The 26741-nt window shown below is 47.0% G+C and overlaps 2 protein-coding genes across 3 annotated transcripts in view; one reads left to right on the plus strand and one right to left on the minus strand.

Annotated features, from left to right (window-relative positions):
- The window catches only part of Cystm1 (cysteine-rich transmembrane module containing 1), a 61992-nt gene extending 57990 nt beyond the window's left edge, over nt 1-4002 (plus strand). Inside the window, exon 3 of the mRNA NM_001402495.1 lies at nt 3523-4002. Coding sequence (NP_001389424.1) covers nt 3523-3629 — 107 coding nt within the window. The 3' untranslated portion in view covers nt 3630-4002. The remainder of the gene's footprint in view (nt 1-3522) is intronic.
- A 635-nt stretch (nt 4003-4637) lies between these two features.
- Nucleotides 4638-26741, minus strand: part of Pfdn1 (prefoldin subunit 1) — a 52916-nt gene continuing 30812 nt past the window's right edge. The window contains exon 4 of one of the 2 annotated variants that reach the window (NM_001108427.1): nt 4638-5425. In NM_001108427.1, the coding sequence (NP_001101897.1) occupies nt 5342-5425 (84 nt within the window). In that variant the 3' untranslated portion in view covers nt 4638-5341. The remainder of the gene's footprint in view (nt 5426-26741) is intronic. The other variant, XM_087593080.1, reaches the window with a different exon arrangement.

A 26741-nucleotide genomic window follows, 5' to 3' on the forward strand; every position in this document is an offset into this window, starting at 1 on the left:
GCTGTGGCCATGGAACCTGGCTGAGGCTGTAGGAAGTCCTGATAGGCCTGTGACAGTCTAGTGGGAGAGGAAGGGGCATGTGGAAGGGTCTCCTAACCTCTCACACCCTCAGCCTGTGGAGTCTAGGGGAGACATTACTGACAACCTGCAAGCTGAGCCCATCCCACCGCAGTCCTTGTCGCCATGCATACACTTCACACATACTTGGTGCTGTGGGCTAAACAGGTGCCTTAAGCAATGGGACATCTCTGTGCAGGCAGTAAATGTCTCTGGCATAGGTATCCTCCTCCAAGGGGTGAGACAAAAGTGCCTTTGCCTGTATGTCCTCCCTTCCCTGTAAGGCCATCCTATTTTGAGGTTCTTTTTATGATAGCACTTAAGATTTCTCCTTTTATCTGCCTCTTGGTCTAGATGGTTGGAAAGCATTCTGACATCTTCTGTAATCTCAGGAAGGCCAGTTAGCTGCCATCTGTCTGGATGCCTTATGTGGGGTGGTGGCAACCAAGACTCCACTGGTGGCACTCCTCATGGGTCAATGTGGCTGTATGCTCCTGACAGACAAACCCTAAAGGGCTGGGGGACCTGTCTCTGGGCTGGAACTTCTGCTTCAAGGTGCAGTCTTCTTGCTGAAGGTTCTTGCTCCTTGCAGAAAAGCTGTGGGTCAGACTGCTGCCTGCCTCTCCTGAGGCCAGACTGTTGAGATGTACTCACAAGCATGCATACACAAGGACTTGTCCACTCTACCAGCATACCAGAGCCTTTGATTAATCATTTAGAAGGTCAGAGTAGAGCAAGTGAAGGTTTCAGATGTCAGGCTAACATCACCTGAAGCCTTTGCTCACATTCTGGTGACTCATCCCTGCCCTTGTAAATGAAGCCTGTGAGGTTGTAGACTGTCCTGGAACCAAGGGCCTTCTGGTGTGATATGTCTGGTGGCCTGGAGAAAGGCTCCAGGGATTGTTGCACAGGCACTTGGTACAGGACACTGTGTGCCTCCTGGCATGGCCCGTCTACCTCTCTGGTAGCATAAAGACAAGAGGTGAGTAACTGCCCTGCCTGTGACCATCTGAGTCCTCCCAAACTCGCTCTGCACCCAAGGCCTTGAGGGCCACCCTGACCTACACTGGGGCCACCTTGACCTACACTAGGCTTCCAGATCCCACCCTGCACTCTCCTACCCCACCACCACCTCTTGTATTTACACCCAGGTGAAAAGTTCTAGGTCCTTGATCTTCTAAGACTCTACCCCAGACTGAGAAGACTGACAGCTGGTCCATGGTGGAGGGATGGCTTCAACAAAAGAGGCAGAGCAATAAAGGAGCCCTGATCTGATGTCACCCTAGCCTAATCACTGGGAATAGACCTTTTGCCTGGAACCAAGAGAGACCCCTACCAGTGGTTAAACAGAATAATCTGTGACCCTAGTGAATGAATGAGGTTAGTCTTTTGATTTAAATGAATGGAACCCAGTTTTAAAAGTCCTGTGTACCACAGGACTAGAATGGAGCCTTTGTTTCAAGTCTGGCCACAGGGGGGCACTCGACCTTCAAGGAGGATCTCAAACTGAACAAGCTCTACAGTGCCAGAACCATTTTCCAGGCCTGAACCAGCCTGTTCCCATATCTACCCCATTGCTTTTGATTCCCAACCCCTTTTTCCTTCTTAAAAAAAAAAAAAAAGTAGAAAAACTGAGAGGGCAGAGGTGTGGGGATAGTATCAAAGTGCCAGCATAGCTTATGTAAGGTATTCAGGCGTACACACACACTGCTTTGCCTATGAAAGGCAGTTACCGGACCAGTCCAGCTGACCCGGGTGCAGAGCCCTCCCTGCTGCAGCACCTGCTGTGTGACCACCTGGCACTGTGAACTCAGCCTCAGGACAGGCCCACCGAGCACAGAATACCTGACTGATTTGATAGTGGGAAGGTTTGAGAATTCTCAAGGCAACTGATTCCCTCATAGAGCTGACAGGAACAGTGGCAACACAATACAGAGCCATGAGAATCCTGGGTTGATGGAGATTCCAAGGCAGAGGCTAGGCTCTGCTAGTCAGTAAAGACACCTTCTGGAAATGCAAGGCTGTTCTCCGGTTTACCATCTCTAGGCTCTTAGCACATGCTGTGACGCTCTGGAAGGCCTTCAGACTTGCTCCTGGGTCAGTTACTATTGCTTTGGTTAACTTGAAAGTAAGAGCAGGTAGGAGACTCAGACCCCACCTCTCCCCATCCCCATCCTTCTAGCATGACAGGGAGGATGGTCAGAAGAACTTTGGAAGACTGTCATCTGGATGAGCTGGAAGTCCCTAGGTCCCCAAGCTTCCAGGAATTTGTGAAAGAGGCCTGGCAGCAGTGACCGTGGCTGAAGTGGAGAGGAAGGCAGTGAAGGAAGCAGGACTTGGTATTTGTGTTGATGCAGCTGAGCATGATCAAGGTGCCCACAGTGGGAAGGCCTGTGCCCGGGCTTGGGAGGTGGTCTCACCGGGAGGCAGAACTACGTGTACCCTGTGCCTGTTCCTCAAGAAGGCAGAGGGTTGGATGACACTGCGTGGTGGGCTTTTCACTGAGTCTTGGCATTACCCTCCCCATGGGTAAAAGCTGGAGACTGAGTGGTCTAGAATTGAACCCGTGCCAGATTCCTAACAAGCTGGGCTCCTACTCCAGCCCCAGAACTGCCAAGGTGTAAAATAGAAAACACAAGACTAGAGTTGAAGGCCCACTGTATAACTGGTTCAATTTGTAAAATCCGCAAGTTCCTGTGCTGTGCGAGTTTGAAGGTGTGGATTTGATGAGGGTGCCAACTCCTACCCACCATAGAACCAGCCCCTGGGGGAAGAGAAACTGAGGTGCAGTCCAGTGTAGGCTCGGACTTGCAGCTCCACTCTGAAGGTCTCCAGGCAGTCCGCACCCCCTGCTGCAGTGTTCTACAGTGTAATGTGCAACCCCAAGTTGTTGGTTTTTTGGGGAAGGAGTTGTTGTTTGGTCTGTGTGTCTTTGGCTGTCCTGGAACAGATATCCCCCTGCCTCCTGAGTACTGGGATTAATGGCATGTGCCACCACTGCTTGGTGGGGTTTTTGTTGTTTTGTTGCTTTTATTCCTGATCATTCCTTTAAAATACAGATTTGAATTCTGCTTGGCTTATCTGAATCTGCAGGAGTGCCCCCTCAACACACACACACACACACACACACACACACACACACACACACACACACACACACACACACACACCTCTGTGGTGTAGGGGACAGTGCTTCCTGGCTTCTCAGCTGTTTACAGGTCACCAGCTTTACTCCTTGGTTAGGTCATTCTATAGTGTCCCTAGTATTCATTCCCAGGAGGAAGAAGGTTGTCCTCTAGAGCAATGGGAGAAGAAAGGCCAGCCTCCTCTGTGCACCCTTGGCAAGCACGGAGAAGCAGGCTGCATACGCCGCTGCTGCCACTCTTCTCTGGTTCTGAGGTGACTGCAGGCCTGAGGTGTACGCCTCACTTTCCGTCTCACTTTCCCCCTCCTTTCTCTTTCCAGTGTATGTGGTAGAAGACCAAAGAAGAGATGACCTGGGCCCATCCACCTGCCTCACAGCCTGCTGGACTGCTCTGTGTTGCTGCTGCCTGTGGGACATGCTCACCTGATCACCTGATGAGCCTAGCTCTTCTGCTTGGCCGCTCTGTGCCACTCCGATAGGTGTGCCTGGGCCCACCTCTTCTGATTGCTGTATTGACTAGCTCTGCGCAGACACCTCTACTCTCAGTCCTATGGAGTTTTAGACTAGTGAGGGTTTCTGCTATTTAGTTCAGTGACTTGATCTTTTTAATGTTCAAAACTCATTTCTTACTGATCTTTAACAAATGTGCTAAATAATTTCCCTTTTTTTTTGGCCAAAGGCTTAGTTATGAAATATATATTTATAATGTTTAAATTATACACTCAAGGTAATGGCAATATGTGACACACCACTAGATCTCTGCTCACACCCTATATGTTTCAATAAATCTGTCCAAAATCTGTGTGTCTGAATCATTCCGGGTAAACTAAACCTCCTTGGGGCTGTGCTTCTGTATCTCCCAGATTCTGTTATACTCCAACCACCACGGCTCGTAAGATACAAGCAGGTCAGCTTGTGATACCTACCACCCAATTCACAAAGGGGAACTTTTCTTCTATTCTGGCTAATGTCTTAAAAGTGCTGCCCAAGGCCCAGTGTCATATTTACCAACACAGCTCAGACTCGCTTATGCCTAGGCCCTGGGAAAGGGACCTCTGGGTGACTCTGAACTGCTCCTGCTCACCAGGAGTCCATAATCACAGGGTAAACAAATCAGAGGCTCTTCCTGCTCCCACCCACTCCTAAACTAGTTAACCAGCCTGTTGTTCTCACATTCAGCCACAGGGTGTCGCTAAGTTGTCAAAAAACAAGTCAGAGTCTCCTTGGCCACAGAGCGCCAGGGCAGCCTTGCCTGCTGTCCATCTAAGCAGCAGTGGAGGGCAGTGTGCTTCCATCACTCAAACTGAAAGTCCGACCTAGGCTAGACGAGACAGCGCCTCAAGAGAAACAATTTTCCATCTTCACACACTGGATCAGCATTCCCAGTTAAAGCCCACCACCAAATAACACTCTGGCTGCAGGGAACAGGAAGGGAGGTGTTCTGAGTATTCACTAGTAGTTTTTTCGAAATACTTAGTTTACATCTAGTTTTCAAGAACAGTTGTGTTCAGCTGACCTGCAGTAAATTCCTGAAAGCTGCGCGGTGAACGGGCTGTTCTGAGAAAACGAAGGGGAGCTCAGAGGTGGCACCATGGCCAGACAGAGCCAGAGATGCTGCTTGCTATTGAACTTTGTTTTGGAATTCTGAGGAGAAAACAGGGAAGGAACCCTGACGCCAACTGTGGCTCTGTTCACCTCACCTATCAACTTGTCTTCCTTCTTCTATGCTCTACAGGGAGGCCCATGTGTCACCTGTCAAGGGACAGAAGGAGGAGAAAAAAGGGACGCGAGCTGAGGTAGACACTTGCCTCTCTCTCCTCAGTTGGAGAAAAGCAGATGTCATAGAGTGAGACATAGTTTTTTATTGGTCTAACCTGGTCTAACCCACATGCCTAGTGACAGGCTTGGGCAGCTTTCTCCCTCTGCCCTCCATTTCTTCCCTCTGTTGAGAGCTCCTGGCTTGCCCCAGGAAAGAAGAGTGTCCTGGGCAGTGGTTGGCAGACATTCAGTTGGGACCTGAAGGGCCTCAGGGTGACAGAGAGATGGGGCCACAGGGCAGAGGGAGGGCAGTGCCCTGCACAACCCCTGTCTTGACACAGGATGAGAGGGATCAGAAAGGAAGAACTTTCCCAGCAGCTCCTACTGTGCCCTTCGAGCCATCAGCATTTCTCGGATGTTGTCTTCAGCTTCCTTAACACTCCGTTCCAGGTAGGACTTTTTCTGCTGTAATGTGAGAAAAAAAGGGTTAGGACCAAAGTGAGCAGGTGCAGCCATTACAGCCACAGGTTCTGGTGTCCTCCCTGAAGTGATATTAGACACGCTCCCAAACAAAAGGCAGGTGAGCTCACCTGTCTGTCCACAGCATTCCCCTCGGGCAGCCCATAGCAACCTTTCCCCCAAAGTAAGGACAACCAGACGAAGGCCAGAACAAAGCTGCTGCCCCACAGTGGACGGTCTCTCTGGGTTTTCCATGGTCTGAGCCAGGCATCCACAGCCTCTGGTGGACAGAGCAGACAGCATGCACCACGCTATCCAGTGGGCCCAGAGCAGTCTCTGCACATCTCACTCAGGCAGATGAGTCAGAGTGCAAACTGCTTTCCTAATGAATCTGCTGCTGCCACAATCCAGAACAATGACACATGGGTAAAGCAGGCTTGTGGAAGCTCACCTTCTGTCCTAAATTAAACTCTAAACTTCGACAAAGAAACATAACTACTTTCTGAAGCCACATCAGGACTGGGACCACAAAGATTAGTCAAAGGAAATGATGTATATACATTTTTTGTCCTGTGCTCATCCCAAAAGCATGATGGCTTTACCACAGGCTCCTGCCCAAGGAACAACGTTGTGGCTGTGTTCCCATCTAGCAGACAGGAAGTGCCCATTAGAGGAATAGTACACGTCTTCAAAGAATACCAGGAACCACTCCCAGGGTCAATGACTGAAGGAGCTGCACTGGGGCTGCTAGAGCCAAGGAGGTGCCACCAGTGTCCTCCACATTTCACAAAAGTGCCTACATGACCCAGGGAAAGTGTACATGGAGGGCTGGTGGGCCACACATCACTGTGCTTCTAGAAGCATCACAACCTGCTTGACAGATCTTCCGGACCTGCTTGCTTGGGACATGAAGGGAACAGACAGGGAAAGAGCCTATCTACAAGGTGGTCATTTGTACCAAAGCTCTGCCTTAAACTTCTCCTACTGTGGCCAGACAGCTCTCAAACCATGTGTTCCAAGGCTCGCTCTGCAGAAGCAAGACACAAATCTGTACCAGCTCTTGTGCGAGCCTTCTCTAACCTGACTTTCCAATTAAACTTCCTCTTGGGCAGGAAAAGCCCAGACCCTGACTCATCTACCTTCTGCCAACTTGCACCTACTTCCTTACAACACCAGGAGTGCCATAAAAGCCATCAGGACTGTGACAATTCAGCAGCACCAAATGTGTACTGTTGCTATGGAATTTTGCTTAAGTACACTGCTAACCCTGATACGGCCTATCACAGTGATAGAGTGGGGACTGAACTTCCTTTGATAAACAACCCTTACTTGTGAGTTTAAGAGGCAAATACTGATAACTGCTGGCTCATCACTAAAGAATGTGCCCATATAGGATAGCAGTCATAGTTCCACATGCCACCTGGGCAACTTGGACCCAGCCTCATGAGAAGAGCTAGCAGAGGAGCAGAGCTCTCCCAGCCATAGCTAGTGCCCAGGGACCTGGGTCTGTTGCTTTTGCTCTGACAAAACTGCTGTCATAGATGACAAAACCATAAACTTAGAATAACAGCAAGGGCCACTTCATCCTGCCCAGGTTTCCAAACAAATGCAGGTTATAATCCCAGCATCAGTACAATATTTCACAGCATTTCTTCCTTCAGTCTTTCAGAAATTTTATATTAGTATAACCCAAAGTCCTTGAATTTAAAAACAAAACAAACAAACAACCCGGCAGAATGGTGGCTAGAGACCTAGCTCAGCAGTTATGAGCACTGCCTGCTCTTTGCAGAGGATCGAGGTTCAGTTCCTAGCAGAGGATCGAGATTTAGTTCCTAGCACCCATATCATAACTCACTCTAGTTCCTGGGGACCCAATACCTTGGGCACCAGGAACACATATAGTATACATACATACATGCAAACAAAACACAATATGTGAAAGTATTTTTTAAAAAGATAGCATAAGTAAGCTTTTAAGTCTCATTGTCTGGTTGGCTTTTATTTTTAGAGACAGGATTTTCCCATGTAACCTGAGCTTTCCTGGTACTCTATGTGTAGCCTAGGCTGGCTCTGAACTTGTAGTAATCCTCTTGCCTCAAGTCTTCCAAGTGCTGGGGTTACAGGTATGTGCCATCAAACCCAAAACTTTAAATCTTCAGTTTAAATAAACTTAGTGGACAATTCTTTAAAAATAAGTAGTTTAATAATGGAGCTTTCCTAAGTATTTCAATAGTTCCTGTCTCGGCATCAAGTATAACTAAGCCCAAATGATATCCAATCCAGACATGCTGTAAGGGAAACCACCTGATCCCTGCTACCCCTGAACACACTCTTAATCAGGAACAGAAGTCTCCAGATTTGATCCCATTATGGATTCTAAATCCAGTTAATGTCCTTGAAAGAAGGGGATGTAAAGGTCACAGAGGGAGAATGCCATGTGTGCTCTAAGACTTGCATGGTCGGCCTATAAGAAAGCTGGAAGAGCTAAGCAAGCATCTTTCTGCGGCCCTTCAACACCTTAGTTCTGGACTCAGCCTCCAGGAAATGGGAAAAGATTTTTTTTTTCCAGTCTATGAATTTGTAGTGAGTATAGCTAAGAAATCAACACAGAACATGAGAAGAGGTGTGTCTACAAACGCTTCATACCAAAGCTCTTCTAGACCTAAAGGACCATGTACCTCTGGTCACATCAATTGGCAAATGTCTCTAAACATTTTTATGCTGGGATTGTACTACTCTCAAAGACAACTGAGAGAAAACCAACCCAACCAAAATGCAAACAAAGTCATCACAAGGACAAAGAAAATGAAGGACTCAAGCGTTAGTTGGCCTTTTTCCCTTGACTTCTGTACTTAAATCCTACGCAGATCACAAAGTCAGGGCCTGCCTTCCCTTTCTGGAACAGCAGCTCCATTCTTGCATTGGGTCTACACAAAGCCATCACTGGTGTGCCATCCATGAGCCTGTCACATCCTGCTAGCCCTGTCTCCAGACCTTCACGAAGTGACTGTCTTCTGACTTCCTCACTGTGGCTGGGGTCTTCCCTTTGTACTCAGAGCTTTCTGTCCGACAGCCTTCAGTCTGTAAACACCAGAGCCACTGAGTCTGTGGTTGCTAAGGGCACACAGCACAGCCGAGGTGGCTTTAAACCTAAGTGTCCTGCAGGCCAGGGCCATTCAGAATCTGGGTGGCTTTGTCAGGCTCACAGTGTACCCTTCAAGTGTCACATGAGCTCCTTGCTTCCTTAGAGCACCAATCCCATCCACCCCATGGTCTAACCACTTCCCAAACCCAGCTCTTCCAGGCCTTCCTCGAGTGTCACCTTATCTAAGAGGGAAATGTCTCGTGGGCAGCATTTGGTTCTGTCCACGCCTGGGTCCTAGAGTCTAGGACGGCCAGTGCATAGCAGCACTCATGCTAGTTGCATGTGGTGCATTCGCTGGAAGAGCATCTCGGGAGTCTGTTCACTGTCCTTGTTTCCCTCCCAAGTTCAATAACTGGGGAGCATGCACCAGAGGAAGCAAAGGCAGAGAGCAACTGCTTCACAATGGCTTTCCTCTTTGGGCTTTGGCCTCTACCCTCTTGCCCCTGGATATATAGAAATTTACAACTAAAACTTCTTTGATGCCAACAGAGACCTCAGAGCCTTGATCTCACAACAGAGCAGGCCCTTAGGTTTTAACCAGGTCAACTGCTATAGCTGTAAAGCAAACCTTTGCAAGTTCCCACAGTTTAGACTGGGATCTGGTGCCAGCCTCTCAGCTTCTGTGGACTGCACCGGACAATGGTCACCTGTAAGCTCCAGGGGCCCCAGAGCCCACCTTCCTACAGCAATCCAGGGAAAGGTATGTGCTGTCCTTGCTGCAGCGGCTTCCTTCCTTGCACACAGTTCCCTCACAACCCTTCCCTTCTCTGGTTCCATCAAACCACAGAGCTCTGGGTGCAGTGACATTCTTGTGGGACCTTCTTTTGATTAAGAGTTTCTGAGACTTCTGCAAGGCTCAGCATAGCTAGGGAGGTGCCACTGCTGAAGTTACTGCCCACATGGGAGACATCCAAAACTGGCTTTCAGTCTCACCAGAGGGACAAGGTTCAAGCACCCAGAACTTTCCCGACACAGCGCGATCTTTTAGACTCCTGAGATAACACCCCCATGACTCCATGCAGGCTTCTCTCTCTTAGGAACTCTCTCCTAAACCTGCACTTTCCCCCTTCCTGCTTGTACCTTGGGGATAAAAAGAAGGTTCAGGGTTTTCTTTCTTTCTTTCTTCCTTCCTTCCTTTCTTTTTCTTTTCTTTCAAGACCATGTAGCTTGCTTTTTAGTCTAGGATGACTCTGAACTCACAATCCTCCTGCCTCAACCTCTCAAGTGTTGGGAATATGTGTGCAGCACCACACTAGCTGTTGGGTTCTTCACTCTAATCCTCCACTCTAGGGTTTTGACATGTCTCCTCTCTATGCCACTCCATTCTCCCTCAGCCACAGACTCTCAAACATTAAAGTAAAACAAAATGGTGATAAGGGGCGAGGAAAGATGGGGGGGACCAAAACAGGCCTCTAGCTACCCTGTGCCTCCAATCCAAACTGCAGGAGCAACAGACAGGGTTGCCTTACTCTTCTACATCAGAGACTTGGGAGGCTCCTGTCCTCAGAGCCCCTTTGCTCTGAGTCTGTCCTTTCCACAGCCAACACACTCAACACTTTCTCTACGGTGAATCCAGGGATCTGCCGACTTCAGGTTTCCTACTAGTCAGAGAACTGGAGGCAAAGGCTGCTTTCTCCTCGCTGTCCCTTGACCAGGTCAAGAGTGGGAGAAACAAGTACAGTCTTACATGCCTATGGACCTAGCACACGCCTGTTGTTTAAAAGATGAAGAGGACGGGGAGGAGGAGGAGGAGAAGGGAGGAGGAGGGAGGGGGAGAGAGGAAGAAGAGGAAATAATATTAAAGGGTGGGGAGATGGCTCAGTTGGTGGTATGGACTATCAGCACATACAACATGCGACAACACATGCCTAAGATCTCTGCAGTAGACAGCAGGAGACAGGATGACCCTGGACCCCCTGGCCAGGCAGGCAGGCAAATCGACAAGCTCTGGGTTCACTGAGAGACCCTGCTTCAAAGGATAAGGTGGAGAGCAACTAATAAGGACACCCGATGTTGACTTCTGGCCTCCACCCACACTCATACACACTAGTGTGCACGCACAAGCATGCGCACACATACACAGCAGATTCCTGACTTCTCTCAGTCTTCAGAAGTGCAGCGGGTCAGGGGGTGGCAGCTGCCCACCACGATAAAGCTGGGAAAGGCCGCGATGGCTAAAGGGAAGGGGATGTATCTAGGCAGACAGGAAACCAATGTGGAAAGCAAGAGGGTGAGAAGCAAACGGAACAGACAGAAGGCATGAACAGGAAGTCAGGAGGCAAAATGAAAGGCCGCTGCAGCCAATGGGAGCATCTGTGACCCAGCAAGGACATCTATGACCTGAGCTGAAGAAGACAACATCACAAGGGCAGGAAGTCAGGGTCTAATGGGAGAAACAGGTACTGACCATCTGTGACCCCCACTGAAGATGCCAGGATCCATGGTGACTGCACGACAGCACTGAAGGACAAGCTCAAAGAAAGCAAGCAACTGCTTGTCTCAGCAGGGTTCAGTACCTGCATCTTCTAGAAGCAACGTTAGGGACTCCCTTGGAAGCTGTTGGGCTGAAGGACAGGAGCCCAGAACTTGTTCAGTCAGCAGACACAGTGTGGTTTTCCTGCAGAGAAGCTGATGCTGCTCCTGTGTGGAGTCACACACCAAAGCAGCTGGATCCCCTGCTCCCTGTTCAACCCAATCCACCATGACAAAGTGCCACACTGGCCTAGCACCTTTTCTTCTTCCAAACCACTGGCCAGCCAGCCCCTCAGTCTCTCTGAGGCTATGTGACCTTCCCTGACAACTTCCATTTAAGCTGAGGTCTATCAGACACTCTGGGAAAGACAAGGGTGAAAGAAAGCTTACAGGAATGTAGTGGCAGTGGGGACAACTTGTCCAAAGCAAATGGCACCAACAAGCTTCATTCAAAGAACCATCACCAGTAAAGACGAACCCCAGAAATCCTGTGGTTTAGCTGGCACTGATACAGGCAGGGACATTTGGATTAACAGAGTCATAGAAGAAGAGCCCTGAAGGGCAGTGCTTCTCATGTGGGTCCCATCCCAGAAGCAAGCATCAGCAGGGGGCTGTCGGAAGTACCCGAACCAAGGCTCACTGAATCAGAGACACTGGGCTGAGTCCAGTAATCTGTGTTTCCACAGCCATTCAGTGATTCCAAAACCTGCTGAAGTGTGAGAGCTACGGTCCAAACCGGGAGTCAGTACATTTTTCCTCTACAAGGCCAGATAATAAATAGTTTAGGTTTTATGGGGTTGTCTGCAACTGCAGCACAAAAGAAGCTGTCGACAACATGCAGACCAGTGGTGTGATCTAAGTAACAGGGCACAGTTGGCCTTTAGGGACACACACAAGGCCGCCCTTCAGCAGCTGTAATGTGCTGACCTCTCTCCGGGGTGGTAAGATTCAGTGAGAGCTGACGGCCATGTCAGTCTCCATTCACTCGTTTTCCCATTCATCCACTCGCTCGCTCACTCACAGAACAGCTTTGCCTACTTTTTCCTTCAGCAATTGGAAAAATTCTCCCAGCTGCCTGGGTGAGCCCTCATTCACTGGGGGCTCTCTGCCTTCCCACCCAGAGGCTACATCATCAAGTGACTTAAAGTAGGGAGCAGACAACAGCCCGCTGACGTTACCCCATGGTCCTTTCGTTCCTCCTCAGCCACCTAGCTCAGGCCCTCCACTAGATTCCACAGCTCCAGTACCTGTGTCTGACCACACAGCACTCTCACCACCACAGCCGTGAGACCTTCTGGACCACTGCTGTCTGACACTGTGCTCTACCACGTCCAGAGTGCCACCGTTTCCCTCTCCCTACCTACCCAGCCTAGCTGCCACAGACCAGCAAAGGATTTTTAAATTTTCTTAAAAAACAAAAACAATATTATTTTACAGGCACACATTTTTCTCCTTTACCCTCTCCCCTTGTTGCACTTATCTGGCAAAACACCAGTCTGTATTAACCCTATCCATGCCTATGGTGGCTAGGAACTGCTGGAAGAAGACAGTTCACAGACTACAACCCTCAAAAGATACTCAAGCCCCGCTGTCTAGCTGTCCACACTCCAGAACAAGTCTATGCCTGTTGTCTCTGATTCCCAAACTTTATTCTCTCTCAGCTCACCAATGGGGGAAAATATTATAATTACTCTGCTTCTGCTGCTGCATCTAAGCAACCAGTGGTGTGACGGTCCCTCCCCACTGTCAGAACGGTCAGTGTCCCCATGTTTCTACAGGAATCAAAATCAGCCCCTACGTAAGCACTGAATGCATCACTACCTGCCTTCCCAGAAACTTCACACAGCTACCCGTCTTTCTTCCTAAGCTATTTAAGATCCATCCTTGGCAAGGAAAATCATTAAAATGAAATACTGAAAAAATGTTTCCTCTGGGTCACTGACAGCTCAACAGGGAGGAGAAGCACTTGCCACATAGACCTAACAGGCTGAGCTCAATCCCCAGGACCCAACAACAACAACAAAGAGATCAGCTTAGCTGCACAACCCTGGCACTCCTACAGAGACAGGAGGATTACCTAGGCATTTGAACTCACAGTGATCCTCCTGCTTCAAGATCCCAAAGTGAACACCTCCAACAGCTACAAAACCATTAGCCAATCATTTCAGCAGCTGCCTCTACCTCCCACTTGTTCCTCAGCCCTCTCCAATTCGGCTTCCATAGGACCTACAGCTATAACCCCTGCCTGTGAGCCCTGCTGCCCAAACAGCAGGGCTTCTCTGTGATTTGCTTCGGTCCCTCACCAGCACCCACCATCCTTCTTGAAGCATCTCCTCTCAGTACCTCAGAGTGTCAGACATGTGAAGGCCTCGTTAAGCCTGGAGACGGTTTTGCTTTCTGGTTTTAAAGAGGTCAGCACGCTTACAGCAAAGGTGATTATACGTATGCTGCTCAGGCTATCTTTGCTCAGGAAATGGCACTCACCATTTGCTCAATTCTTAAAAATGTAAAATCCACATAGCAGCCAGGTGTGATGCTAATCCCAGCACTGAGGGGGCAGAGGCAGGCAGATGGAGGCCAGGAGTTCAAGGCCAGGCTGGTCTACCTAGCAAGTTCCAGGTCAGTGAGATCTGTCTCAAAAAAATTAAAAAAAAAAATTAAAACAAAGAAGACTCCTTTCCTAAATAGTCAACTAAAAGCAGCTCCAGGAAGTCTGACATGGCCCCTCCCGATGCAGCCTCTGGCTTGCTTTGCCGTGACAGACCACAGGTACAGACTCTGACCCAGCACACGGCAGGCCCACAGACTGCTGGGCTTAAAAGAGTGAGCAAGTCACAGGCTTTCTGTCACAGGGTGCTCACAGCAGGGAACTAACTCCTGATGCAGATAAGAGCTCTCCAAAACAAAATAAATAAAGGCGAATTTTAAAGATGTCTTTAAGGGGTTGGGGATTTAGCTCAGTGGTAGAGCGCTTGAGCGCAAGGCCCTGGGTTCGGTCCCCAGCTCCGGGGGAAAAAAAAAAAGATAAAGATGTCTTTAAAGGAAACACACTTGGCCTCATGTAGGCTTTTGAAACTGCAAAGCTCACCGCCAGTGATACACCTCCCACAGCAAGGCCACGCCTCCTAATCCTTCTCAAATAGCAAGACTTTCTGATGACTAAGCATTCAAATATATGAGCCTATAGGGGCCACTCTTAGTCAAACCACCACAGAATACAGTAAGAGCTCTGAGGAAAAGCAGTGTGCAGGAGGAAGCATCTGAGTTAATCAAGGCTGTTGCAGAGGTTCCTCAGAAGACAGGACAGAGCAGGGTGTGTCTGGGAAACAAGGTATGAATAACACTGAAGCACAGAGACGGGCAAGTGAGAACCAATCAGATCACACAGGGCCTTTTTGGTTTTGGTTTTGGTATGGCTTTTTTGACACAAGCCCTACATAGTTCTAGCTGTCTTGGAACTCACTGTGTAGCCAAAGCTAGCCTCAAACTCAGATCTTCCTACCTCTGCTTCTAGAGTACTGGGATAAAAGGTGTCTATAATCACATCCAGCCCATTATACAGGGTCTTAAGCCACCAATGTCTTAGTAGTTATCGTGAAGCCACTAGGTTTTAAACTCTAGTGAGTACAGCACCTCCTTCTCACTAAAGCCCAAAATGAAAAGTCAGCTTCTCACAGAAGGGACTAGGAGTTGTGAACAGCTAACAGGCATGCCCAGGACAGGCTGCTTTATCCCCAGAGGCTGAGTGGGTCCAGGGCAGCTGCTGTCAAGGCTGAGCATCTGGTCCAGTTGCCAGTGTGATGTGCAAAAACAGCTAAGATCTGCGATTTAGAGATATTATGACGTACAGGACTACAGAACATACGTGTAAATGTTGAAAATATATTAGAGCAGTGGTTTTTCAAACTTTCTAAGGCTGTGACCCTTTAACATAGTTCCTCACGTTGCAGTGACCCCCAGCCATAAAATTATTTTTGTTGCCAATTCATAACTGTAATTAATATAAATATCTGTGTTTTCTGATGGTCTTAGGTTACCCCTGTGGAAGAGGTCTCAACTCAGGTTGAGAACCACTGTGTCAGAGGTTTTGCAATAGTCTAACAACAACAACGAAAATCTGGACACCTTTAATCCCAGCACTTGGGAGGTGGAAACAGTTGGATCTTTGAGTTTGAGACCAGGCTGGTCTACAGAGTAAGTTCCAGAACTGCCAGAGCTACACAGAGAAACCCTGTCTCAAAAAAACAAAACAAAAGACAGCCCCTTAATGGTGATCGTGAACAGTGAACGGGTAAAGAAAAGTCGAAGGATTTATGAAATACCAGGAGACAGCAACAACAGAACCTCACCAAGTCCCTCACTGTCACCTGCACTAGGATCAGATGTCAGGGGACAAATGAGACAGGAATGCCTTCCCAACCCACACACCTAGCTTGGGCCTGGCTGGTGTTACCCTTTACTAAGCTGAGGACGCCAGGGCCAGGACCAAGACTGGAAGGAAAGATTATGAATTTTATTTTCACCAAGTATAATGCACCTATGACAGACTGTGGGTGATGGGAGACGAAAAGAGATTGATCTGAAGTCGTGAAGGAGAGCGAGGCTAAGGATGTAATTGTTAGGGTTGGGGAAATAGCCTGGCTAGTAAACTGCCTGCTGTGGAACTGGGGAGGCGGAGCGGTGGGTCCTTAGTTACTGGCAGCCAGCAATCTACTGGGTGAGTTCCAGACGCATGAGAGACCCTGTCTCAAAATATGAACAAAGATGAAGATTGGCCTTTGGCCTCCACACACATCTGTGCATGCACACAAGCACCTGAACACACATGTGCACTCACACAAACAAACAAAGCATCAAAGAGTGATACATACCTTTAATCTCAGCACTGAGTAGGCGGAGACAAGAGAATCTGTGTTTAAAGCCAGCCTGGGCTACAGACTGAGTTCTAGACTAGGCAGAGATACACAGTGAGATCCTGTCTTAAACAAAGCAGAAAGTTGGGGAGTATAACTTGGGAGGTTGACAATGTATGTAGTTCAGTGCACATAACTTGCCTAGTACATGTGCCCTGAATTCAGTCCCCAGTACCACCAAGAGATGAGAAGTAAAAGCAATCTCTCCCCCTCCCTTTCCCTCCTCCTCCCCCTCCCCCCCCTCATGTATACAGGCAACAGGATGGTTGGTAAGGGTGACTATCACCATGACCTCTGGGTTTGATCCCCAGGACTCACATGATGCAGGAAAAAACCCACTCCTGCAAACATCATCAAAGTTAAAATAATAAAATCAAGGAATGGCCCTTGAGGTCATGAGAAAGGATGAAATTCTTAGAGTATGGAGGATTTAGCCTTAAAGAAATTCAACATTTTATGACTGGAGGAAAAGGAGAAACTAGGCTAAAAAGGAGGGAAAAAACCAAGAGGAAAAGAAAGAAAAAAAGGCTTAGGAAAGGAGATCAACCAGAAATCACTAGATGTATTCAGACAGGAGCAGCGACTGTGGCACTGGTGGTGCCTGAGAGGAGGACACACAGACACAGACACAGACACAGACACACACAGACACACAGACACACAGACACACAGACACACACACACACACACACACACACACACACACACACACACACACATTAGGAAGGCTGTGGCAGAAAGCTAGAAAGTCAGGCCGACCAGGGCCACACAAGGAGACCCTGTCTAAGAAAAACAGAATAGAACAAAAGGAGAAGGAAGGAAGGGAGAGGGAGGGGGAGGGAGGGAAGACAGGCTGTGTGGGAAGAGAGGGATGCCATATTCAGTTTCTAGGATACCTTCTACCCTGAGGACTGACCCCAAAGTTTCATGAAAGAAATTAGGTAATATTTTCAGTGTCAAGATCTTTCCAGTGAGACACTGGGCCTTGTAAATGCCCCAGACTGCTGAGACCTAATTACACCTAACAAATGCTGAGAGGCTGAAATGCTTTGTTCAGGAAATAATGCAGCCAAGGCAATATCCTCAGAGACCACACAAGGCCAAGGCTGAGAATCCCATTAAGTATAAGGAGACCAGCAAAAGGCAGCAGAGAACTGCTGAGGTTCCACGGAAACCCGAGTGAGTACAGCGCTTGCTTGCCTTGTAGACAGTACAGCCTACACACCACAACTCAAGTCCCTTTTGCAGGAGAAAAATATGAGCACTTGCATGTGATAAGAAAAATACAGACATGCTTTTTTTTTAAAATAAATCAAGAATGTCCTTAATATATATTGTTTTTATTTTTTCCAAGATTAAAAAGGTTCCTGGGGCTGGAGAGATGGCCCAGCAGTTAGGAGTGCTTTACTCCAGAAGAGTCGGAACAGCCACTAGAACCTACACTGTCTGGTGACTCACAGCCACCTGTGACCCCAGCTCCAGAGGATCAGACAGCCTTCTCTCTCCTCCCTGGGCACTATACATGCATGGCATACACATACACAGGCACACATACACACACAAATTATTGTAAAGGTTTTTATAAGGAAGACAATGGTCTCAGTAAGAAGGGCTGAAGGACTTCAGACTCCAGCAGCAAGATAAAGCCAGTGAGTGCCTGCCTTTAGGTCTTAGAAGGAACCAGAAACCAAGTGTCTGGACCGAAGGCCCAATAAAGCAGAGAAGAACAGGGTGTGCCAAGGCTGGAAGAGGAAGCAAAAGCCAACACCTCACATTCTTAGAAGTGGGGGTGTGACTGACTCAGCTCAGTTGGGGGTAGGACTCAGCCAAGCAGGTATGTGGACTTGTGGTCTAGCTCTCCGCTCCAAATAAAAGAAAAACTGCTGTTTTCTTACAATTCAACAAGAGCAATTAAAAAACAACCGAAGGGCTGGAAGGTGGCTCCCAGGGTAACTGCACCAATCTGTAGCCAAACCAGATGTTGTATGTTCAGTCCCCAGGCTCAGAGGGTGGAAGGATAGACTGACAAATTATCCCTGACCTCAATCAAGCTAACCTCAAAAGCCACGTTCCACAAAAATCAAAAACAATCAATTCAGCCGTGAGGTGACTCAGCAGGTGAAGGGGCTGGCATGCGGCCCAACGCAGCCTGTATCCAAGTCCTGGAACCCACACAGGAGAACAGACGCCCAAAGGCACAAAACGAGCAGTGTAGAATCAGAAAAGAAGAGAACGGCTGCCGTGTGGAGATGAAATGGGAGGAGGTAACAGGGAAGTAAGATGCGCTCTTCTGGGGTGACAAGTATTCTGGGGTCGCAGTAATGACTGTTACACAACGGCTTTATGGTAAGTGTATTTTAATCAGCTACAAACTGTATCCTCACCGATGCACCACACACGTGAAGCTTTATGCTGCAGCCTATCTGAAACAGGTACAACCGAGAGGAAGGTTCTAGCAGATTATTCCCCAGTGGTACCCCAACTGACCCGCAGCCCACCCAGAAACTTGAGTAATTCATACATAGACAGACTGCCACACTGATTTCTGAAAATTATCTTAATAATCTGTACAGAAGCACTAAGCACTTAGAGTAACGAGTTAATAAGGAACTCTGAGAGCCAATGAACAGTCGAAGGCTATGTGATCACACTACTACACTCCAATGAAATTAACATATTTGTACAACTGAAAAAATAGAGATACGGCAACCGGAAACCCATAAAAGGACCTGGAGACAGTGAACACAAGCTCAAAGCCACGGCAAGCACAGAAGCATGAGTCACAGGCACCGCCTGGCTGGACTATGTGGTCAACAGAGGGCACAAATGGAGACTACAGTCCACTCCAATATCAAAGCGCTATTTATAAAGCTTTCCAAAACCCTGGCTCTTGCTTAGATGGAAAGGAAGGAAGCTCACAGCTATACCTGTCGGCATGATCCCAGGAAACACTGCTCTGTCTCTAAGCTAAATTTCCAGGCTACACTAGCAAGCAGGACCTGTTCACAGCCCAGTGCTCTGATGAGAAGATCAGGTCCACATCACTAACTTCATGGTCCAGGATGACTGATGCAGAGTTCAGACCATGATGAAACCATTCAATGGACCAAACGTCACAGTTGTTATTTGTCTCCAACTCCACACCCACCCATGCTACCATGGAACTGGTGTAAACAGACTGGAGTTTCATATGCTATTAGCTCTAAGTACTGACATAATACCAATTAAATTTATAATGACTCTCGAGTAATAAAAGAGTCCTTGGCACAATTCTCTATGCAAACATGATTCAAGGGGTGGGTTCCGTTTTGCCCTTTCTTCAACCCCTAGGTGCTAGGCCACATAGAAGCCATGCACAATCTCTATAGACAGCTGATATTTTAAGACAATTATCATTTTATAAAAAGATCAAAAATCCTAGAAAATTCAAGAATTTCCCAGAATGCCTGCATCTTGGGCTGGCAGAGGACTCAGAACAAAGAAAGAAGCCTGCTATTACAGATCTCTGGAACCCACACAGTGGGAGAGAACAAATCCAACAAGCACATGCACACACACACAAGTAAATAATTAAGTGTTTGAAAGATTTTTCATTTCTTTAGAGCCAAAGTGACTAACAGTAAGAGTTGGGGTCTACAGCCCAGAATCCTGGGTTCCTACTCTGGTGTCCCTCTTTTTCTCTGAAGGATTCTAGCCCCGCAAGGCACAGGTAATCTAGTTCCAAACTCTGAACGAAGGACACCAACTCATGAGATGGTTTTTTTCTATGTCCATGGCTATTGAGGAGTCAAAGCAGCAGATCTCACATGTACAACGCCCTCATGCCACGAAGCCAGTCCTCCTGGCCCTGGGAGTTTATGTTTCTTAGAGGAGTCTTAAGCCTCATGGCCACACTTATGTGGGATAAACTATGGTATCAACACTTGATTCTTCAAATACAATACAGAAAATTACTTTTTCTTGTGGAATTTCTACAACAGTTAAGAATCAACGAGCTACATCTATTTATGTAGTAGTCAGAGCTATGAAGCCTGCTATTGGGTGGGGAGGGTTAAGATATATGAATGGCTTGTCATCCACCCACCTATACGCCATGAAAGCAGCCAGCCTTCTTGATGGTAGCTGCTTCTGGCAAACCAGCGAGACTCCAATCTCATCAGCACTGTGGTGTTCTGGCGATGGTGTAGGCTTCTGTATATGGAGAGGGCATTTTGGGGGTCATCATGTTTTGCCTCACTATGTAGCCCTGGCTAGCCTAGAATTCACTATGTAGATCAGGTTGGCTTCCAGCTCACAAAGATCTGCCTACCTCTGCCTGCAGAGTACTGAACAAACATTAGGAAATGCTGAGGCTGGGGTGTGGCTCAGTGGGCTTGCCTGGTGTGTGAAAGGGTCAGAGTTCACCCTCCAGCACTGCCAAAGGAGAAAGAGAAAAAGTTCATTTGTTATTTCTGAGTGGTGACTACAGGTTTGTTTGAGACAGGTTCTCACATAACCCATGCTTGCCCCAAAAAGCACTGTTTAGCCAAGATAGACTTTAAATGTCTGACCTTCCTCTTGAGTGCTGGGATTGCAAGCCTATGTCTAAATGGCACCGCTGACCAAAAAGAACTGAGTTACATCCCAGTCCCTGACATTGATTTTGCATATCTATGTATCTTGACTCTTTCCCAACTAAAAAAACCTTTATAAACATTTGATGGTGATATGCAGGATTAGTAAACAGGTGTGAGGAAGCTGGTGTAGTGGCATGCACCTCTAATCCTAGCACTCTGGAGGCAAAAGCAGGTGGGTCTCTGTGAGTTCAAAGCTACCCTGGCCTACACAGGGAATTCCAGGACACTCGGTGCTACATACTGAGACCCTGTCTCCAAACAAACAAAACAACAGGACTCCGCCTTATACCTTACATAAATAATAACCTAATTGCAACGCACAATACTGAGTAGTTTACACATGAAGCTGTAGGTGGGTGTATATAAGGAAGACATGCTTTTCTTCCCGGCCCACTCCCATTAGTTATGGTCTTGAGAAACCACTGAGACGGGAGAAGAGGCTCATCCAAAGCGCACATTTTCCTTCTGAGGTGAGAGGGTCTGTCCACCTCTGCTGCCCCGTGACTCTCTCACCCTTCACCTCTATGCCTACTCTGGAGCGGCTACAGAACCATATTACTGCTGCAGATTATGCCACCCTCTTCAACCGCATCTTCATCACTAAGGAAGGACACAAATATATGTATATATTTAATTTTTTAAAAGATGTGACTTTGATACTCATCTGACTTCCAACCTACTCCATCCTGGTGGGAAACTGTCACCCCAACTCCAGTAACAGCTCACACAGGCGTTTTTGGGCTATAAAGCAGTAATTTACCCAAGATAGCAATAGGTGAGAGCTTCAGTTCTTGTTTTTTTATATCCTACCCCAAGAATTCATAAGGTCATGTATTAATACTGGGTATATCACAGCTAATAACATCTACAATAGGCTAAGATCTTCAAGGTAAACAAAGTTATTCGAAAGCTCAAGTTTTTCTTAGTATATCCTCAAATCTTAAAGAAAAATGTATACGTGTGACTGCACAGAGAGAAAGTACTTGGATTTGTTTTGTTGTTGTTCTAAGTGCATGACATAAGAAACTCTGCTACATGGGGTGGGGGATCCTAACACATGGGAGACTGAGGCAGGAAGATGGAGATTTTCCAGCCCAGCCAGGGAAACAAAGTGAGCCTCTATTGCAATAAACAAATGAAAACAAACAAAAATCTGTGCCATCTATCTATGATATCTTCAGTAAAATTTGAGGTGGGCATTTCCAGTTAGAAGGAAACGTGCCTGAAGGTAAAAGGCCCCTTAAAGAGATGCTCAGAGTCTTCAGATGCTCCCTGCAGGGTGGCTCAGGAACATGACACATTCAGCTCAGGGATAACATGACGTCAACTTTTACCTTCTGCATACCCACTTAAGAGCAAACCGGCCTCCCTCAGTCATCTAGGTGTGGCCTGCTCTAGAGTCAGAGCAAGTAAGGGAAAGTTAGAAAAGGTATTTGCAGGTCAGGACTGAAAACTAACAGTCCCTAGGCTGAGAATGTAGCTCAGTGGCAGAATGTTTGCCTAGCATATGTGAGGCTGTAAGTTCAATTCCCAGCCTCCCAATACACACACACACACACACACACACACACACACACACACACACACACACACACACACAACATTGTTTAAATTTTTAAATTAAAGGCAGGTGTACTGAAATAACACGCATGGTTGGCTTTTTTAAAACAACCTGACTCAAAACAGCTGGGGAGGACTACTTACATTTCTTTTCCCCACATTCACTTTCCCATTTAAACTACCAACCCTCATTTGCTTGCTAGCTTTTTCCTCTCAAATCTCCCCCATCCTTCTCTCCCCATTCCCACTATCGAAAGCCATCAGCACAAGGCTACAGCTGCATGGTTGACCTTCAGCACGGACAGATGGACAATTAGGTGTTCTTTTTGAGCCCCTAGGCTCTGGCTCTCCACTGTAAACTGATGTGGGTCCCCAAGTGCTCTGGGGTGTGAGAAAAAGGAGCCTCAGACAATGGTTTGTTTGGTTATTTTAAACAAACAAACATCATCATTCAGGGGAAATGGTACCAGGTTCCGTTTGCCTTTTCCCTCAGGAACCACCCTGAGCAGTGAGCTGTGCCGCTCATCAGTGAAGGCCTTAGAACGCACGCACTGCCTATTTGTTATTTTTAGCAATTTAGTGGACAACGCCTGACAAGTAACGGTGCCCAGAATAGCTAAAGGGAGGGGATTATCAGATACCACCAGCAGAAGACAACAAAGTTATCACTTCCTCTAGCCATAAGGAAGACTCATTTTCCACATCTTTGCAGCATCACACTTTAACCTTTAGAGTCACATATAAAAATAGTATTTCACTATAAAACACTAGTGGAAACTGATAAGGTTTCCTGAACTGGGCACTGTTCCACACTCATGTCTATTTTCTTAAAAACAAAGGCAGAAGCCGGGTGTGGTAGTGAATCTCTGCAATCCCAACACTCCGGAAGACAAGGCAGAAAGAGGACAGCAAGTTTATTAGGGCCAGGGCTACCCTGAGACCCCATCTCAAAAAACAGTCAGGACTGGCTGGCCAGTGGGACAGCTCAGTGATCAAAGGCACTTGCAGTGTGAGACTGAGCCCAGCACCAAATCCCACTTTGTGGAAGGAGAGAAAGGACTTTCACAGCCATCTATTGAGCTCTAAATGTGTACTCCAGCATGCACACAGGGATGTGCAAGTGCACGAGCATGTGTACACACACACACACACACACACACACACACACACACACAATAAATAGATAAATAATTAGCAACATAAAGTCAACCTGAGGTTGACACCTCTGTCTCCTGCGCAGGATATGTGTCGACCTGGAGATCCCCGTAATAGATCTCCGTAATAAACCTCGCCTTTGCTTATTACATCCAAAAAAAAAAAAAGTCAACCTGAAACATTCTACTTATAAGTGAAATATGGGGGGGGGGGCTGGTTATTGTCGTACATGCTTTTTTTTTTTTTTTTTTTTTTTTTTTCTTTTCTTTTTTTCAGAACTGGGGACCGAACCCAGGGCCTTGCGCTTGCTAGGCAAGCGCTCTACCACTGAGCTAAATCCCCAACCCCGTCGTGCATGCTTTTAATCCCAGCACTTGGAGGCAGAAGCAGTTTGATATCTGAGTTTAAGGCCACCCTGGTCTACACAGAAAAATCCTGTCTTGAAAAACCAATAAATAAATTTTAAAAATAAGTGAACTATTACAAAACCATTTTTAAATTGGCACAGGAAATTAAAATGGCGAATAAAGTTTCAACAAAGACCAGAGTTATCTATCTACATCAGCAAATGACTTGAAACCAGTACCAACTAACAAGAGACAATTTATAAAATGTCCATGTACAGTCAGGGAAATCTAATTCTTTATCAGCATTTGTTGAACACAGGGACAAACATGTCAAAATTCTCAGGGTTGTATAATTTGTAAGACTGTAAAAGTGCTACAAATGAATAAAGCATCTTCCTGTGTGTGCGACTAATACATGACTAATACATGTGCACTTAAACACTGGTGATGGCTAGTATGAACTTCGTTTAAAAAAGTTGTGCGTACGTGTCACCGTGAGTTTGTACATGTGAATACAGGCAGGTCCCCCGAGATGGAGTCACAGGCAGCTGTGGTTGTGAGGCCCTGACACGGTGCTAGCATGGAAGAATAGTAAATACTCTCAGTGCTGTCACCTCTCCAGCCCTCAGTATAAACTACTTTTAAGGACCATATGACCCTCTCTTTGACACAGTGACTGCTACAGAAATATGAAAGGAGATGACATCATGCCATGAGCACACTTATTAACAGGTGTGCCCTTCCCCACATTGAGTACTGAACACTCTGGCTTTTTCTGGCAAGTACCTTTTGGTCTGTCTGTCTGTCTGTCTGTCTGTCTGTCTGTCTGTCTGTCTAAAACAGGATCTTACACAGTCCTGGCTGTCCTGGAACTCACTAGTAGGTAGCAAAGGAAAACCTTGTACTTCTGATCCCCCCTGCCTCTGCCTCCCAGAGTGGTAGGGCTACAGATGTGTACCACAGCACCTGCTTGGCCAGCAACTGTTACTTGAAGCTGAAGATCACCTGTCCTGTAAGAACAGCAACTGAGAGAATGAGGACTAGGGTAAGTGAAGTCACCGATTCCTGAAAGAAACAAGCCTGCAGTAGCCTGAGGAATATCTGAAGACCTCCCGAGCACAGGGATTCGGAAGGTAGGGCTCCTGTACTCAAATGGACACAAATGTGTGTAACAGCCACGGCTGAGGTCAACTCTCAGAAGCACTCAAAAGGAGGTCTGACAGGGGCTCAACATTGCAAGGACACAAAGCTCCCTGGAATCAGATCTGTGAGGAAAAACACAACATGCATCAATATGCAGGAAACCCATCTCTGGGCTCATTGCAATGCGCATTTAATTACTGCAAATTTTCACCTTAACCATAAAGTAAAGGTGCACCATCAGGAAACAGTGAATCAAAGGCTATGCTGCACATGAGATACCTGTACCGTGTATCTGACAGACAGATGAACAGAGTTATCCGGTTAAAAGGAATAGTCCATTTGAGCTGTTCACGTCTAAATTCTCCTTAGACACACACACACACACACACACACACACACACACACACACAATTTCTACTGAGAATATGAAATATACAAAGTCTCTATTTGGGCAAATTTTAGTAGGGAATCAAAACACCCTAAGGCACTAGAAATAGTGACATAGGGAACACTTGGTCAAGGCTTCGAGGGACTATGGTTACCTCTGAAGGCACGCAGGTGATCCTGTAGCTACATTATCCCTCATGGCATCAGGACTTAGGATCTTACAGAGTCCACCACTGACTCTAGGGTTTCCACCCACTGACACCATAAATGACCAAAATCATTTGAAACAAACATACACTTTTATAAATGCTGAGAACGCAAAAATGGCCTCTCTGAAGAAATGGCCTGTTACGTCTGAAACCTCAATGGACTTGGGAACTTAACCTTTGTATTTTTAAAAAATAAAAAAGAAATACGCGTATTAGATCCCTTTCTGTACAGTTACTCCTGACAGCCAGAAGTCTGTGGAATTAATTCTTGACACGTTTTTTATTTCTAGGACTCATGCTCTGCTGGGGTGAAGGCCTCCTCAGCAAGAGTATGTTTTAAACAGTCACTCTGAGGTCTGCACGATGACAATGGACTGTCTGCTAGCACTTCTGTACAATGTGATACTAGACACCAGGAAAGATGAGCAAATCACCTTAGAAACAAGCACTTCACACACACTGAGCAAAGAAACAAGAAAAAAAAAAAAAGAATTTGCCTTTATGTATGCCTCTGTACCCTGTGCATGTCTGATGCCCACAGAAGCCAAAAGAGAGCAGCAGATCTCTTGGGAATGAAGTTACCTATGGCCGTCAGGCACCATATGCGTGCTGGAAATGAAATCCGGATCCTCTAGAAGAGCAACCAGCCATTAAGCTCAACTGCCTCTCTGCACTCTGAAGGGTAAAATGGCTGGGGCTGGAAGGATGGCTCAGCCATTAAAAGCACAGATACAAATCTGAATCCCAGCGCTACCACGTACCTACAGTTCCAGCTTCAGGGGATCTGACGCTGGCTTCCTCAGGCACTGGCAACTCCCATGCACGCGCACACACACACACACACACACACACACACACACACACACACACTCACATTCAAACCCACATGCTGACATACACACAAATAATTTAATAAACTAAAACTTTAGATTTTTAAAAACGTTATCTTATATGTAGGAGTGTTTTCCCTGTGTACATGTATGTGTAACACATGCTGCCTGGTGTCCTTGGAGTTCGAAAGAGGATGTCAGGTCCCTGAGAACTGGAGTGATGGGTGGTTGTGAGCTGCCATACTAGAGACTGAACCTGGGTCTTCTTCAAGAACGGCAAGTGCTGGCCCATCTCTCTAGCCCCAAAATAAATCTTTTTTTGAAAAATAGTTACCTCAAAGGTTAGGGTGGTAAAAAGCAAACAAGTAAGCAAGCAAGCCAGGCCTGGTGGCACATGCCTTTAACTGCAGCATTAGGAATCAGAGGCAGGCAGATCTCGGAGTCAAGGCCAGACTGGTGTACACAGGAAGCTGGATAGTCAGGGCTATGTAGAAAAACTGTCTGGGGAATAAAAAGAAAACTACGAAAACAGGCAGGCTAGTAGC

The sequence above is a fragment of the Rattus norvegicus genome, chromosome 18 (genome assembly GCF_021556685.1).
Source record: "Rattus norvegicus strain SHRSP/BbbUtx chromosome 18, alternate assembly SHRSP_T2T, whole genome shotgun sequence".
NCBI lineage: Eukaryota > Metazoa > Chordata > Mammalia > Rodentia > Muridae > Rattus > Rattus norvegicus.